The 15,842-nt window shown below is 46.6% G+C and overlaps 1 protein-coding gene across 1 annotated transcript in view; it reads left to right on the top strand.

The window, feature by feature from the left end:
- The window catches only part of LOC133349522 (mitochondrial 10-formyltetrahydrofolate dehydrogenase-like), a 46,837-nt gene that overhangs the window by 21,453 nt on the left and 9,542 nt on the right, over positions 1 to 15,842 (top strand). The window contains exons 6-16 of the mRNA XM_061563056.1: positions 2,351 to 2,440; positions 3,264 to 3,398; positions 3,837 to 3,962; positions 4,440 to 4,531; positions 6,007 to 6,154; positions 6,813 to 6,932; positions 8,291 to 8,418; positions 9,254 to 9,404; positions 10,463 to 10,533; positions 12,054 to 12,159; positions 15,354 to 15,441. Of these exons, the coding sequence (XP_061419040.1) occupies positions 2,351 to 2,440; positions 3,264 to 3,398; positions 3,837 to 3,962; positions 4,440 to 4,531; positions 6,007 to 6,154; positions 6,813 to 6,932; positions 8,291 to 8,418; positions 9,254 to 9,404; positions 10,463 to 10,533; positions 12,054 to 12,159; positions 15,354 to 15,441 (1,255 nt within the window). The remainder of the gene's footprint in view (positions 1 to 2,350; positions 2,441 to 3,263; positions 3,399 to 3,836; positions 3,963 to 4,439; positions 4,532 to 6,006; positions 6,155 to 6,812; positions 6,933 to 8,290; positions 8,419 to 9,253; positions 9,405 to 10,462; positions 10,534 to 12,053; positions 12,160 to 15,353; positions 15,442 to 15,842) is intronic.

The following is a 15,842-nucleotide window of genomic DNA, read 5'->3' as shown; positions in this document are numbered from 1 at the left end:
TCTCAACAAAGTGGCTTCTCATGTGGAAATTTAGAGCAGGAAAATAATCTAAAATACATGTCTCTAATGTGGAGGGAAAAACCTGAGGATCCGGATAAAAATCCACGCGACCACAGGGAGATCATGCAAACTCCAAATATACAGCAGCAGGCGTCAGGGTCGGGATTGGGATCGAACCACACAACCTCCTGCATACCAGACGAGGGAGTTAACATCTCGCCACTGCAGCACTCTCATATTTGTGCATGTACAGCCCATTTGACCATCACTACTGCCTGAGAGGCCTCCCCACGGCGTGCGTGTTATTGGGGTTTATTTGACCATACTTCACTGGAATGGTAAAGTTCAGGCCGGTAAAGGCAGGAAGCACAGGCGTTGGAGCGTAGTACGGTACACCAATTGATTTTGGTGCACTGCTATCTGCTGCAACATAGCGCCACAGGAGCCTCCAGCAGATGTTTTATCCACGATGTTATTATGTTGGCGCAGCCCCGTTGAGCTTCTGAGATCTGATGAGGTCGGGCACATTCAGGGTGATTTTTGTCTCCGTAATAGTAATTCCAAATACATTGATCATGGAATGCAGACACGTGTTGTTGTGGCAGAGTGCTCTACTCAAATTCAGCAGGTTAACATTTACTTTTTTAAACTACAAAAGTCCTATTGAAATCTCAAAACTCTCTTTTTCCAGAAAGTCCTGCTTCCGATGTTTGGTTAATATTTTCATGTTATTCATTGGAGGATTCCCAACAATAGGAGAGGATAGCACTTAAATTCCACACAAAGAGGTCAGCAATCAATTTGCTGTACCCTTCCCCACATGCACTTCTTTATCTAGGAATGTGGCTGTCACACACGTATCATGGTTCCCATCAGCACGCAATCCACCAACCCCCCACCACAGGTAACTCACTGCATTTATAGCGGTGTGCAAACTCATCCAGTCAATCCAAACAGTGTGGTTTATTTTGGCTCTCAAGGCAAGTGAAATATTTGTTATGCTGTATTTGGATGATTGCGGTTGTTTGTTTCTCTGCATACTATTCTGGTCCCTTACAATGTATGTTTTCGTAGCCAATACAATGATCCGTACGGTATTTGTTTTCGGGTCAAGCCACGTCGTAGTTTTATGCCAAAATTCTTATATGGTGTGCACGTATAATATACACGGGCACGGCGCATAAATAATATCCGTGTAAACGTTAAAATCTTGTCGGGCGGTGAAGGGTTAACGCAGGAATTTTGCTAATAAAACTATAACGTGGCCTGACCCAGAAACATATACTGTATGTGGCATACACGATGTATTTTCCCATAACGTCTAGGTGATTTTTTTAATTCAATAGGATGCATTTGTTGCAGTTATTAGTGACGAGGCTGAGCGCATCACCTCGCTACACTTAAGTATTGAGGTTATGCCATTGGAACCTCATTTGCCAGTAAAAAATATCCTTGTAAAAAAGGGTGTCAGTTTTGTTGCCAGATAGAAGGGTAAAAAAACAATTATCATATTGAGGTTATTTCCAAATAATAACTTAAGACAGCCATGCAGACGTGCAGTCAAAATGTCACATTTAAAGAAAAAAATTTGCTTCATCTGTAACATAGAAAGCAAGATATGTGTGCTGCTCAACGCACACATTACGGTACACTCAGTGTACTTTACACCGTGTGTACAGTTAACTGCCTCATCTGGTATACAGAAGATCGGGGGTTCGATCCAAACACTGGCGCCTGTAGATTTGGAGTTTGCGTGTTCTCCCCGTGGTCACATTGATTTTTCTCTGGGTCCTAGGAAAAAGAGCTACATCGCTCAGTGGGCCTTACCTTGTAAACTAAGATTAGTTTCATTTATCGAGCACTCACTGATTTATTACAGTCACTTACTGAAAGGTAGTCAGTTTCCTCCTTATCACTCTTCTATTGCTCCTACCATGGTTATTGTTTTTGGGAACTTCACTCATTGATTCTTCTACCCTTATTGAGGACTCAGTCCATCAAACACTGACTGTATCGCCTCATGCAACCACAACACTGCAGGGCAAAAATAACATTTCCTTTGATTTCTTTCCGCACACTGCTCCGCTCTGGAGTTCATTCCCATCGTCGCTTTTTCAATTTTTTTTCTATCCATCCTCAAGTCAATATACGGTTTATGTAAACTCTTTTTGATTACACACGTTTAATAGTGATGTCCATTGCTGGCTGCTTGGCGTTTTTGGACATTTGGGCCTGTGCTCGGCAAGTGTGATTTTAAATAAACCTAACTGAGCGAACGGTTCGAAGGCCGCACGTGAGTGTGCCGTGCATATTAACCCCGCGTGACGTTGGCCCTCTCCCCCGTACCCAGATCAACTTCGACCAGTCGGCTGAGGCAATACACAACTGGATACGTGGTCACGACAAAGTTCCCGGGGCCTGGACCCTCATCGATGGACAAGTGAGTTTGACGGTGGCTTTTTGGGGGTCAAGGTGTCATGTCCTGGCTTGCCAGGAGAAGGCGGGACTCCACCTGTTCTGTCTGTATGTGTGTGTTTTTTTTCTTTCCCGGTGCTCTGGATTATTCCCACATGTAAAAACGTGTTAATTGGCCGATAGCACCTTAATATATAGTGGGCCGCAGAGCTTGGGCATTGCCAACTCATCATGTGGTTGCCTTCCTGCTTTTCTGCGGTTCCTCGTGCCTCTTAAGTCGTTCTCTCTCCGAGAGTGAGCGAACACTAATCACTCTACAAGTTGAATTCATTATATTAATAATTATGATGACCTCAAATCATCAGGACCTCAACTGGCATGTGTTGTGCAGACAAGCATGGCTTCCAAGTAGTGTGATCTTTGTAGAGTCCCCTCAATGGTGTCGTGCAGGTTGGCTCTGTGTAGGCTTCTGAATCTATTGATGAAGCCAACTCATTGCAGTTCCCTTCACCTAATGGTGTCTAGGAGTTGTTCTGTCTGTCCCGATCACGTGATATTTGTGCCCCATACATCATATTTTCGGATTGTATTTGATGGTCCCATGTTGGACATCCATACAAAACACCGATATCACTAACACTTTTAGGAATCCAAACTTTGTTGGTATATTAATAACACCGCTTTTCAATACGCCATCCACACCTGCCAGGAAGCCTGTTGCTGTTACAACAATCCTGGCCAATTACACTTCGCATCATTGGTGATAATTGATTCATGGTATTTTAAGGAGCTGGTCTGGCATAGCTTTCGGTGATTCAAGGCTTGGCTGCCCTTTTTCGACTTGACAGAGGTTGACGCTGTTCGGGTCATCGCTGGCGAATGTCGGCACGGTGGTGGGGCAGCCCCTGGAGATTCCCGGTGCCGCCCTGCCGGGCACCATAACCAAGAGCGGCCTCCTCCTGCACGGAAATGATGGCAAGACGGTGAGATGCCAGCTCAGAGAGTTCAGACATCCATTTGACTATCACACGAAGAACATTACTGCCACGTGCGGGAGCGGGTGAGGCAAGCGCTGAACTCTACCACGTGGACCAGAGGTCACCTGAAGAAGGGACCTCTGGAAGCAGCTGTGATATCCGCTTCCGTGGACCGTTCTCGAACACAAACAATTGCACTGCTCTGCGAGAGATCCGAGTGGATTTATTCATCTAGCATTGAGTCGGTATATGTTACATAGTCTGGGTGACCACAGTGGCACACCACAGATTTTTTTAATGTTCCATTTGTGCATCAAGCATCTTCATCTGCCATATTTTGTGCCGATGCGGTTTAGGCACTAGACAGGCAAAGGCAGCCAAGCTAAGCAAGCAAATTAACGGGGATCTTTGTGTGTGTGTGTGTGTGCGTGTTCGCACCTCCAGCTTCTGGTAAGGAACCTACAGTTTGAAGACGGGAAAATGATTCCGGCCTCCAAATATTTCTCGTCGGGAGATGAGGGCAGCGTGGAGCTCACGGACGACGAAAAGGCCTTTGCGGAGGAGGTTCGGGTAAGGAGCTCTGGCACAAACGTCACGTACCGGCCTCCCCGTGTCGTTGGCCATCAGCAGAGAGAGGCCCTAAAAGTTAAATTAATCCATGTGGCATATCAAACTTTCAAAAGTATACGTGTGTGCAGAGTAAAAAGCGTTTCAAGATAAATATTGCTCTTCTTCCTCATCATTAACCATCGCTCATCCACTGATGGATGAAGGCCTGTTCTTGAAGTCGCCATTTCTCATGGTCCTGCGATGCCACAATTTGAGACATGCTGACGGTGGGGCGTTGTTTGATCGTACCTTACTTCACCGTTATGTTTGACCATACTTTACAATTCGGATAGTGGGGTTTCTCTTATTCAGCCAGAGTAAAAAAAAGTCAGCTGGGTTTAGTCCGATTGCGAAATAAACCCAGTCTTATTAGGTGCTGACACGTGTTCCAACAGGCCTTTCCTGCTCATCGTGTGCACGTGTGTACTTTCTTGACAGGCGATATGGATGAGCATTCTCAGTAACGTGCCTGTCGTGGAAGACTCGACTGACTTTTTCAAGTCTGGAGCTGCGTCCATGGATGTAGTGAGGTGCAGTTTTGAAATCGCATACGTTGCCCTTCCGTTGTGAGCGATCGTAGTAACTAGAGTTATTGATCTTGATTTGACGCTTTCGTGACTGCAGGAATCCATACTCTTTGGTTCTTTCGGTAAAGTTACGTAGGTAGAAAAATAAAATAAAATATCACGACGTTTCGATCGCAACACAAGCGGTCGTCCTCAGGCGGAAAAAAAAAAATATATATATAATCCATCAGTGGAACTGCTCAACCAGCGAAAGAGCTGTTACAACAAGAGGTTGTTTTTGTGGCAAGCCCATCGCCACAAAAATAACCTCTCGTTTTTCCGCCTGAGGACGACCGCTTGTGTTGCGATCGGAACGTCATGAGAAATATTTTTTTATTTTATTTTTTAACCGACGTGACTTTACCGAAAGAACCAAAGAGTATAGAGTTATTTATTTGGTATCCTTCTTATTGATACTGATGGATGTTGCAGAACATTGCGGGAGCCCCTACGACGCTGGGTAAATTAAGCCACGTGGGACTTGAGTGCATTCAAGGCTACGAGTCTGCATCACAGTGACTATGTATCTTTGTGGAAGGTTGACTGGGTGACTGCATGTGAGGGTCGCTATGTGTTTGTATGACTCCTTGTCTGTGTGTCAACGTGCCTATATGTCGGTGTGTCTGAGTGACCGTGTATCTGCGTGTAAGTATTACTGTGTTTGTTACAGTGACTGTGTATGTGGTGAACGGTGGTGTGGCGGTTAGCGCGCTGGGCTATGAGTCTGGTGACACGAGTTTGATTCCCGCTCACGGTCAACACCGGTAACGAATATCTCAACTGGTCCTGGGCCTTCTCTAGGTCGGTGTGTAAACATCGCCACTTGAGAGACAAAGGCGGCCGGGCGTGGTGCTGGCCATCCACCCCCTCGTGTGCCGTGCCAGCCTTCATAGGTGCTCGCCAACAGCACTTGCTCCTAGTAGTCTGTTAAGACTATACAGGGGAACTTTGTCTTTGTGTGTGTGTGACTATGCATCTATTAGAGTCACCAAGCAGAATTAGAATCTCAGAATCAAAATCTTTATTGAAGCGTCCATGTGTGAGGTGAGTCTGTTGCTACTGTGTGGTCGTGGCTGTAAGGGAGCGACTAAGGGGTAACTCACCCTGTGGGTTGCCTATGTGAGGCTTATTCATAGTGATTGTATGTATGTTGAACTTATTTCACACCATACGTAGCCAACTCACACCATACGTAGCCAACGCTAATCGGAGGTGCAGGGAAGGACAACAAACTAAACACATAAAGCAGATCTAAAGAAATTCGTTTTTAATGTAGATTTTAAAAAGGGTATAGTTCCAGTGGCTTCCTAATACAAGAAGGAAGAGCGGCCATTCCAGACGGCCGCAGATGCGCATCTGAAAGCGCGCGATTGGGTGAACGGGCGGATGCGGCTGTGAATACTCACTGGCTGTTGCTGCTGCTGCTGCGCTGTCTCCAGGCTGATTGAAGAGCTGAAGCAGAGGAGGGGGGACCTGCAGCTGCAGACGGAGGACGTGTACATGGCCACGTCCTTTCGCGACTTCACCCACATGGTCGTGCGGCGGCTGCGTGGGGAGGACCGCACCGAGGAGCTGGCCGTCGACCACGTGAGCCGCCCCCCACCGCCCCCCACCGCCCCCCACCACCTAGACAAAGACACATGGACAAGCAGACAGATAGACAGATAGACTGAAAGACTAGGCAGACATATTGATAGATAGAGAGACATATAAACTGAAAGATAGGTGGACTTAATGGAGAAACATTCTGACTGTCAGACATCATTCAGGCAGGCAAAGCATGCTGAGAGGTGGCCAGGAGATGGCGGTACAAATAAAACATCCTTGAACCCATCTGTGCAGATGTTTGATTGCTTACAGGGTGTTTCTCCTATTCCTTCATTCTCATTCCACATGCAAAACGCTTGTTAAAATCGAATTGGCCAAATATCCCAATCCAATGCACTGAAGAAACATAGTCGAGATTGGATGGTGTTTTTCTGTATACATCAAAACCTTATTATTGCAATAATATACATTCCCCGTGTTGGTCTTGAATGGTATTTTTGGTTTTCCCACAATATTTGCCATAAGACTTTGTATGTTGAACTTCTTTCGTATCGTACCAACCGTGCTAATCGGAGGTGCACTACTCCCTCCATGGTTTTTAATTTCGCAGGCTTGCCGAGATATTCCCGCCTTTTGTTGAAGCTATATTCAATTGGTAACTTATGATGGGGTTATGCACATCACGTTCTTCTTTTAGGTCGTAAAAGAGGTGAACAACTTGACCGTGAGGATACCGCATCAGTGTTTCATCGATGGGAAGTTCGTTGACGCGGAAACCAGCAAGACTTACGACACGGTCAACCCCACAGATGGATCGGTGAGCTCCCGTGTCAGGATGCTCTTCCCCCTCCAACCCAGCTTAAATACACGCTCCAAGCCTGGGGTGTTTCATTCAGACGCTGTCTTCCCGACAGACCTGTTCTTCACCTGAGGACGGCTGCTTGCGTTGTGGCCGAAACGTCGTGAGAATTGTATTTCATTATGTTTTATTTTTATTATTTTATTATTTCCCTTCTACGTGACTTTACCGAAAGAACCAAGAAGATGAAGAGGCACACCATCGTTTGATTAAGTCATTCACGGGTCAAATGATGGTGATGTCCCATTGACAACAAGGCATGGTCTCAACTCCACAGTGTAAGACGGTGGGCCAAATATCTCTTGAACACGTTATCACAAGTATTTGGGGCTGGAGCGGTGGTGCAGTGGTTGGCCACTGCACGGCTGACATCGATAGCGAGTGATAGCTGAATCAGTCCTGGGTTCCTCCCTTTGCCAACCCGCACTGATCAGCGCAAGCGGAGTGTGATCTAACAAGCCCAACCACTTACATTGCAATGTGGGGAGGGATTTATGCGTGAGCAGATTGACAAAAGGCTAAACATGATTGCTGCCCTTGTTTAATTAAGCAATTGATAATAGTCCAACATTTTCTCATCAGGACAATGGCATGAGCTAAAGAACATCACAATTGTCTTAAGTGTCAATTTTAAAGAATGTCGGGTTTCCCTTGCAAAATCGCTGCGCATCTCAATGTGTTCCCACCTGGTTCAAATAGAGAACATCATCCAGGGATTCATTTGAGCAGGGTTTGGCGAATCAGAAAAATGTCTGCATCGGGCACACCACATCCAGCATACCGCTCACTATGGCTGTGGCTACTATGCCCGTGCTTACTCCAGTCTACCAGTGACCACCTGGACAATATTCAGTGGGAAATTAAGCCCTGACTTTAATTATACACGATGGTTTGGCAATCGAACTCTTTATTGCTTCCTCTTCGTCTTTGGTACGGCCGATGTCGATGCAGAGCAACGACTACAATTTCACGTTCAGGTGGTCAAGCCAGATAGCCGCGCGAGGAGCAGCGGAGTCGTGTATCATCGCCGTGATGTCTCCTTTGTGTCCGTGGATCGGGCATTGTGCTATTTTACGTTGTACAGTCTGTTCTGTACAACCAGGGTCGCACACTGCTACTCGAGAGCTTTTCATTTTCCTTTGCTTTGACACAGTGGGATTTGAACCGTGCACCCTGGAGCTAACGGTCCGCACGTAAATGCGCACATCGACAGGCTTCAAGTTGGGCGAACGAAGGAAGGTTACCTGATCGTGTGAACGCCGCTGCTGAACCTGTCACTCTCCTATCTCTCTCTCTCCTCTCGCCGCCCCGAACAGGTGATCTGCAAGGTGGCGTTCGCTTCCGTCGCCGACGTCGATGAGGCCGTTGCAGCCGCTAAGAGAGCGTTCGAGGGTGGAGAGTGGGGGCGCATGAACCCCCGCGACAGAGGGCGCCTCCTGTACAAGTGAATAGATGACACGCTCACAAGCGTTCGCCTACAAACACACAAAAATAAAGACCGCCCCCATCCTATATGCCCCCACCTCCCCATTTATCCATTAAAAGGCTGTTGGGCCAAGTGTTGTTCGCGAGCACCTATTATTAAGGCCGGCACGGCACGCGATGGGGGAGTGAGGTGGCAGCACCATGCCCGGCTGCCTTCGTGTCTTGTTAATTCTGACGATAGGTACTAATTTAAGGCTGAGTTGTCCTAGGGGAGGCCGAAGACCATTTCATATATACTTCATTGATGTTCGGTGTCCCAATCACTCCACTATTACTTCCCACACAAATACACACACAAACCCATACATGCAAACACACACAAACAAACCCATACACAAGTCCAAACCCATACAAACACACACACTTACGAACCCATACATGCAAACAAACACACATACACATACAAACACACGTACAAACCCATACATACAAACAACAACAAAGATCCCCCGTATAGCTTGAACAGACTGTTGGGGCAAGTGCTGTTCGCGAGCACCTATGAAGGCTGGATTTGAAGGCCGGAACGGTACACGAGGGGGCGGGTACCTGCCGCACCAGGTACAAAATTTGAGGCCGAGTCGACCTAGAGGAGGCCCGGGACCGGTTTAGATAATCGTCATTGGTATTGGCCGTGAATGGGAATCGAACCCGGTCACCAGGTTTTTAGCGCACACACACACACACATACAAACCCATGCATACAAACACACACACACGCACAGACCTATACAACACCAACACCAGCCACGGTTGACCACGGCGTGGCGTTGTTGCCACCGTGACGCTCGTGCCAGGCTCGCCGACCTCATGGAGGAGCACCAGGAGGAGCTGGCCACCATCGAGACGCTCGACTCGGGGGCCGTGTACACGCTGGCGCTCAAGACGCACGTGGGCATGTCCATACAGACCTTCCGATACTTCGCCGGCTGGTGCGACAAGATACACGTGAGAGGCGGTCGGGGCAGAGCGTGCGGCAGTTGGCGTGGCAAGCGTTCACGCCGTATCCCTCTCATCTCATCACCAACTAACTCACAGTAATCTTGCGAAAGACTCAACGCAGAAGATCCCTGGTTTTGATTTTCCACAATGCTCATGTGATCCACCCTAAACCGCATCCGCACAAACCATGGCAGATGCAGATACCTGATTCACAAATGGAAAATTTTAAACTCTCCAGTGTGCGACTGTGGTCATCCAGAACAGACCGTACAACGTCTAACGATGCCACATCCAATCCACAAATACGAAGGAGACATCACGGCGATACGCTCCGCTGCTCCTGACGCGGTTATCTGGCTTGGCCACCTCGATGTGAATTGCAGTTGTTGCTCTGCATCTACATCAGCCGTACGATCGAAGCAGATCACATTGCCATTTGGGAGTAGTGCTTTATGTTGTGTAACACCCGAGGCCAGCGTTATCGGGGTAATGGGGTGGGCCCTGCAAGCACCGAATGTCCCTTTGGCACATACCGTACCTAGTTGTATATCACTGTTAAAAAATGCGTGTGGAAATATATTCAGGAGCTAAAGGCAAATGCCGAGGTCTGCTCGCCACGAGAGGTCTTCAGGGGAGAGTTTGTGTAGTTTTACTATTCCTCCGCTAAAGGAGCACAGGCTACATGTATCAATGTTATGGGGGCCCCCATTCAAGAGAAGCTGGAGCCAGGTCTGGTAACACCTATGACAATACACCATCTGTTATCAGATTCACTCTGCACCTCCCAAAGCTTAACATCTTAAATTTGTCGTTCCCTCCATATGACATTATCATCATCATCATCATAGCTAAGAAACAAAGAGGGAGAAGCCTTTTATAAAGTCAATCCACTCAAACCATATTTTATGGGCTTGAGCTCCAGTGTCTCTGGCGATGTCCACGAGACACCAGCCAAGCAAGGGATTCCCCACTTACATCACACCGATGGCCCTCATTGCCATTGTTGACAAATCGTGGATTTTCCATCGGTGTTTTTCCTGACACGGGCTTTGTATTCTGTGCAGGGCACTACCATTCCGATCAACCAAGCACGGCCCAATCGAAACCTCACCTTCACAAAGAGAGAACCAATAGGGTAAGTTGCAGGATGACGTCACACGTAATGATGTCATGGGGGGGGGGGCGAGGTGTGCCCATCGTGCGTGATGTCATTGCCTTGGTCGCAAAACTTATTCATTTAGCGCTGGTTATAGGCAAGTTTTTACCAACCTTTTGATAATTTAGTCCGTTTTTCTATGGAGTAAGTCCCGAATAGCAACACAACTTCATTCTCAAATGTCATTTTGACTGGACCATAGAAGAGTTATTGTGACCCCACGCTACAGACAGGACAAACGGACAGAGCAAATGCATCATGGCTTTCAAACGTAGTTGCTCCAACAAAAATATAAACATTTGTTGGATAAGCAAATGCTACCTTTTGGTAACCGCCTTTTGGTAAACACGGCCCGTTAATAAAGTTGTCACGTGAACAAATGTGCCAGTGTACGGTGACCTGTGTGTCACAACTCTTTATCATTGCCAGTTGTGAAAAAGAACAAACGTTGGTCCCTTTGGACTGTAGGCCTCAGGAGAAAGTCATAGTTGTTTAGACAGTCGCCAGGCTGTTATCAGCAAGGGCAAACACAAGTGGTATGCCAAACCTGTGTGTATTCTTCTAGATGAAAATGCCATCTCCTAAGAACACATGAGGTTCAATGCACTAAAACGTAGCATGACGTTGCAGTTTTTGCAGGGATCTATGTATTTTACTTAAATACACTTATTTGGCATTTACATTACTTGGAGTTGCAATTTTCACATAATATTTAGTTTTCCTTTGTTTTTGCTTGCAATTTCATTTTCATTTCAACACATTTATACATTTGAACCAATAAACGTGTAAACATTGCAGATGCAAGACCCTGTACAAATGTAAAGGCTTACCCAAACATTGATCGGAATGACAGGTGTATACACCATGGGGGAAGGAGGGTGGTTCATTATGGGCCTGTTAATGGGGTGGTACTCCATGGGGAATATTTCGTTGTTCTTAAGTGATAGAATATAAACCCAGCTCATGAGCAAGAGTCAGATAAGATGTGGTATCACGGGACCAAGTGTCGATGTTCTACGTGTCAGAACTCCTTCATTCAGCAGCCGGTAACACAAGGCTACTGATGAGGTGCTGTATAACTTTGAACCCATGCCACGCTTCAGGATACATCGTGAGCAGTGGCGAGGCCGAGTGGTAGCATGTACGCTGCTTGTGTTGAAGAGGTTTACGGTTCAAGCCCGCGGCAGCCACCCTGGTTAATATCATGGGCGTATTGACCAAAATATGTGCGCCGTCTGCATCACAGCGAACGTTAAATGTCCTGTGACGTTATTAAAAAAATTGTAAACCATGTGTGCTGGCGTCTCGTTCCAAAAATTATTCACAAATTTATTTTTTTGGAAAACCACGGAGCAACATCGCCACCTACTGGCAGACTATAGTCGTCTGTAAAACAGCGCCGTCTTGATGGCCTTGTGCTATTGTAATTCCACCAATAACAAATGTGCTCATTATTATTACTATTATTGTTGCCTTATATGCCATGTGTGGTTTCCCAGCGTCTGTGGCATCGTCATTCCTTGGAACTACCCCCTCATGATGCTGGCGTGGAAGAGTGCGGCGTGCCTGGCAGCTGGGAACACCCTCGTGCTCAAGCCTGCTCAGGTACAGTCCCGACTGCAATGCGATCCCCATGAGCACGCTTGGCTACGTATGGTGCGAAAAGGTTCAACAGACATACATACTCCATAATAGAGGTTTCTGGGTTAAATATAAATGTGTCGGTAAACCCGCCACCACCCGTCGCAACCAATTAGTAAGGTTTGTAACGTAAACAAAACATGCCAATTCGTTATTAGTTCAGCACACCGGTGTGTTGGAGAGTAAACCCACAACATTTACAATTCGAGTACCACGTTTCGCCAGTAATTACAACCAGCACCACCAGACACAGCCAATTAGTAAGGTTTGTAACGTAAACAAAACATGCCAATTCGTTATTAGTTCAGCACACCGGTGTGTTGGAGAGTAAACCCACAACATTTACAATTCGAGTACCACGTTTCGCCAGTAATTACAACAAGCACCACCAGACACAGCCAATTAGTAAGGTTTGTAACGTAAACAAAACATGCCAATTCGTTATTAGTTCAGCACACCGGTGTGTTGGAGAGTAAACCCACAACATTTACAATTCGAGTACCACGTTTCGCCAGTAATTACAACCAGCACCACCAGACACAGCCAATTAGTAAGGTTTGTAACGTAAACAAAACATCCCAATTCGTTATTAGTTCAGCACACCGGTGTGTTGGAGAGTAAACCCACAACATTTACAATTCGAGTACCACGTTTCGCCAGTAATTACAACCAGCACCACCAGACACAGCCAATTAGTAAGGTTTGTAACGTAAACAAAACATGCCAATTCGTTATTAGTTCAGCACACCGGTGTGTTGGAGAGTAAACCCACAACATTTACAATTCGAGTACCACGTTTCGCCAGTAATTACAACCAGCACCACCAGACACAGCCAATTAGTAAGGTTTGTAACGTAAACAAAACATGCCAATTCGTTATTAGTTCAGCACACCGGTGTGTTGGAGAGTAAACCCACAACATTTACAATTCGAGTACCACGTTTCGCCAGTAATTACAACCAGCACCACCAGACACAGCCAATTAGTAAGGTTTGTAACGTAAACAAAACATGCCAATTCGTTATTAGTTCAGCACACCGGTGTGTTGGAGAGTAAACCAACAACATTTACAATTCGAGTACCACGTGTCGCCAGTAATTACAACCAGCACCACCAGACACAGCCAATTAGTAAGGTTTGTAACGTAAACAAAACATGCCAATTCGTTATTAGTTCAGCACACCGGTGTGTTGGAGAGTAAACCCACAACATTTACAATTCGAGTACCACGTGTCGCCAGTAATTACAACCAGCACCACCAGACACAGCCAATTAGTAAGGTTTGTAACGTAAACAAAACATGCCAATTCGTTATTAGTTCAGCACACCGGTGTGTTGGAGAGTAAACCCACAACATTTACAATTCGAGTACCACGTTTCGCCAGTAATTACAACCAGCACCACCAGACACAGCCAATTAGTAAGGTTTGTAACGTAAACAAAACATGCCAATTCGTTTTTAGTTCAGCACACCGGTGTGTTGGAGAGTAAACCCACAACATTTACAATTCGAGTACCACGTGTCGCCAGTAATTACAACCAGCACCACCAGGCGGACAGCCAGAACTGTGGAGCTAAAAAATAACAAGTTTTCTGCCTATAGTGAAACGGATTTAAGAAGCACGCTGAGGCATATGTGAGAAAGGTAAATGTGCTGGCAGAAGGGCAGCCACTATGAGGTCGCACTTGTTACACACAAAGCGCTTTGCCACAAATGAACCACCATACCTTGCTGATCTCGTCAAGGAGCATGAACCGTCACGCGACCTCCGATCGTCCTCGCAGCGGCTTTTGGCGAGCCATCGAACTAAGACGATCACTGCATTGCGCGCTTCCAAATGCGTTTCTGCAGCCATCTGAAATGCTTTTCCGTCCGAAATTTGGTAGCCACTGGAGCGATGCACTTTTAAATCTAGATTGAAAACTCATATTTTATAGAACTGCTTTTTGTGTTGAGTTTTTTTGTCCTTCCCCCACACCTCCGATTTGCACGGTTGGCTGCGTACTGTGCGAAAGCAGGTCAACGTATAAAACTGAAACTAAATCGAGCTGTCGAGGCCCCCTCTTGAAAGAATATTATGGCCCCCTCTTTCATACCGGCCAGACATGTTGGAAGAGATGGGAGCACCCACGCTTTGCCCCACGACACGAGAACTGCCGATCAACTGTGGTGGACTCATTTACGCTGCTGGGTGGACAGAGGTGGGGGGAATTTGAGAAACACCCCCCCCCCCCCCCCCCCATTATTCCAACTGCCGCTGTGGGAGATCGATTTGGTGACCTTTTCGTTGCAAGTACAGCGTGCCAAGCCATACAGAGTCATAGTAATTATTATGATTTATTTACCCGATAAAGCCTCAATGGAACCCAACATTAATTTTCAATTATGGCCGTGTTTTCGGGTTGTTGCATTTGGGAAAAAATATTTGAGTGCCCAAAAAGCAAACGACGTACATTGCGGGTTAACAATAGTGGCCAGTGATATCTATAACAGGTCTCAGGCAACACCTCCCTTCACCCACCCACACTGATTCCAGGCCAAGCATAACATCGGCGGCGAGTGATATTTGAACCAATCCTGGGTGCCCCCCACCTTCACCTACACACACTGACCAGGATAGGGTGGAGTATGGTCAAACAGACCCCTGTAATTGACACGGCATTGGAAGGCCTTTATCCCAGCAGTCATTAACAAAGAGCTATACATATTTTTTGTTTGTTTTTATAATCAAGTTAATCACAAGTGACATTCGGTATAATACATATGGGCGTGACTGGGCTATGATTATCGAACCCGTAATCAGGTTTGCCTGCATGCGAATGTACGTGGCCTGCATGTTGGATGCTCAATGTGTTATTTTATTTGAACGCATTGGTGGTACACCGGTCGTGCGCAGTATAAAGAAAAAAAAGAGCAATTTTTCACAATAAATATATATTTCCCTACGATTCCCAACCCCCGGTCAGAAACTCTAGTGGGGTGATGTCGAAGCAGTCGGAAGACAAATGTCAGTTCAAATTTAGATTTTAGACTTTTATGAGGACCGGTGTGTTATGCTGCACAGGTGTACCACCAATACGTCCATTTAAACGGTCATTGGGTCAGTGCATGCGGATGTGGCATCCTAATAAGAATGGCTGTTTTTGTTCCCGGGCAGGTGACCCCGCTGACTGCACTCAAGTTCGCCGAGCTCGCGGCTAAAGCTGGATTTCCAAAGGGCGTCATTAACATCATCCCTGGCTCAGGTAGCTCAAGCACAGGATCTCACGTCTGATAATACCACGGGCGCACAGGCGCGTCTGGTACTGGAAAACAGATTAAGGTGCATCCATCTAGATGGGAGTAAGAATGCGTGGAGTGGAGGTATCTTGCAGCTTTCGTGTGTGTGTGTGTACGTGGGTTTGTAGCTGGTGTGATGTGTAAAATCATCGCCACTCAGGAGACAAAGCAGTCAGGTGTGGTGGTGGCCACCCACCCCCTCGCGTACCATGCTGGCCTTCATAGGTGCTCGTTAACAGCAATTGCCCTAAAAGTATTTTAAGGCGATACGGGGGATATCGGACTTTGTATGGAGGTGAGGAGCGGGAGTCTAGTCGTTAGTGCACTGCACCACAAACCCAGCAGGCTAAGTTTGATTCCTGGCTAC

Source organism: Lethenteron reissneri, chromosome 30 (genome assembly GCF_015708825.2).
Source record: "Lethenteron reissneri isolate LAM-NWPU_2019-01 chromosome 30, ASM1570882v1, whole genome shotgun sequence".
In the NCBI taxonomy this organism is placed as follows: domain Eukaryota; kingdom Metazoa; phylum Chordata; class Hyperoartia; order Petromyzontiformes; family Petromyzontidae; genus Lethenteron; species Lethenteron reissneri.
The sequence above is the reverse complement of the archived record's forward strand: the minus strand, read 5'-3'. Positions and strand labels throughout refer to the sequence as shown.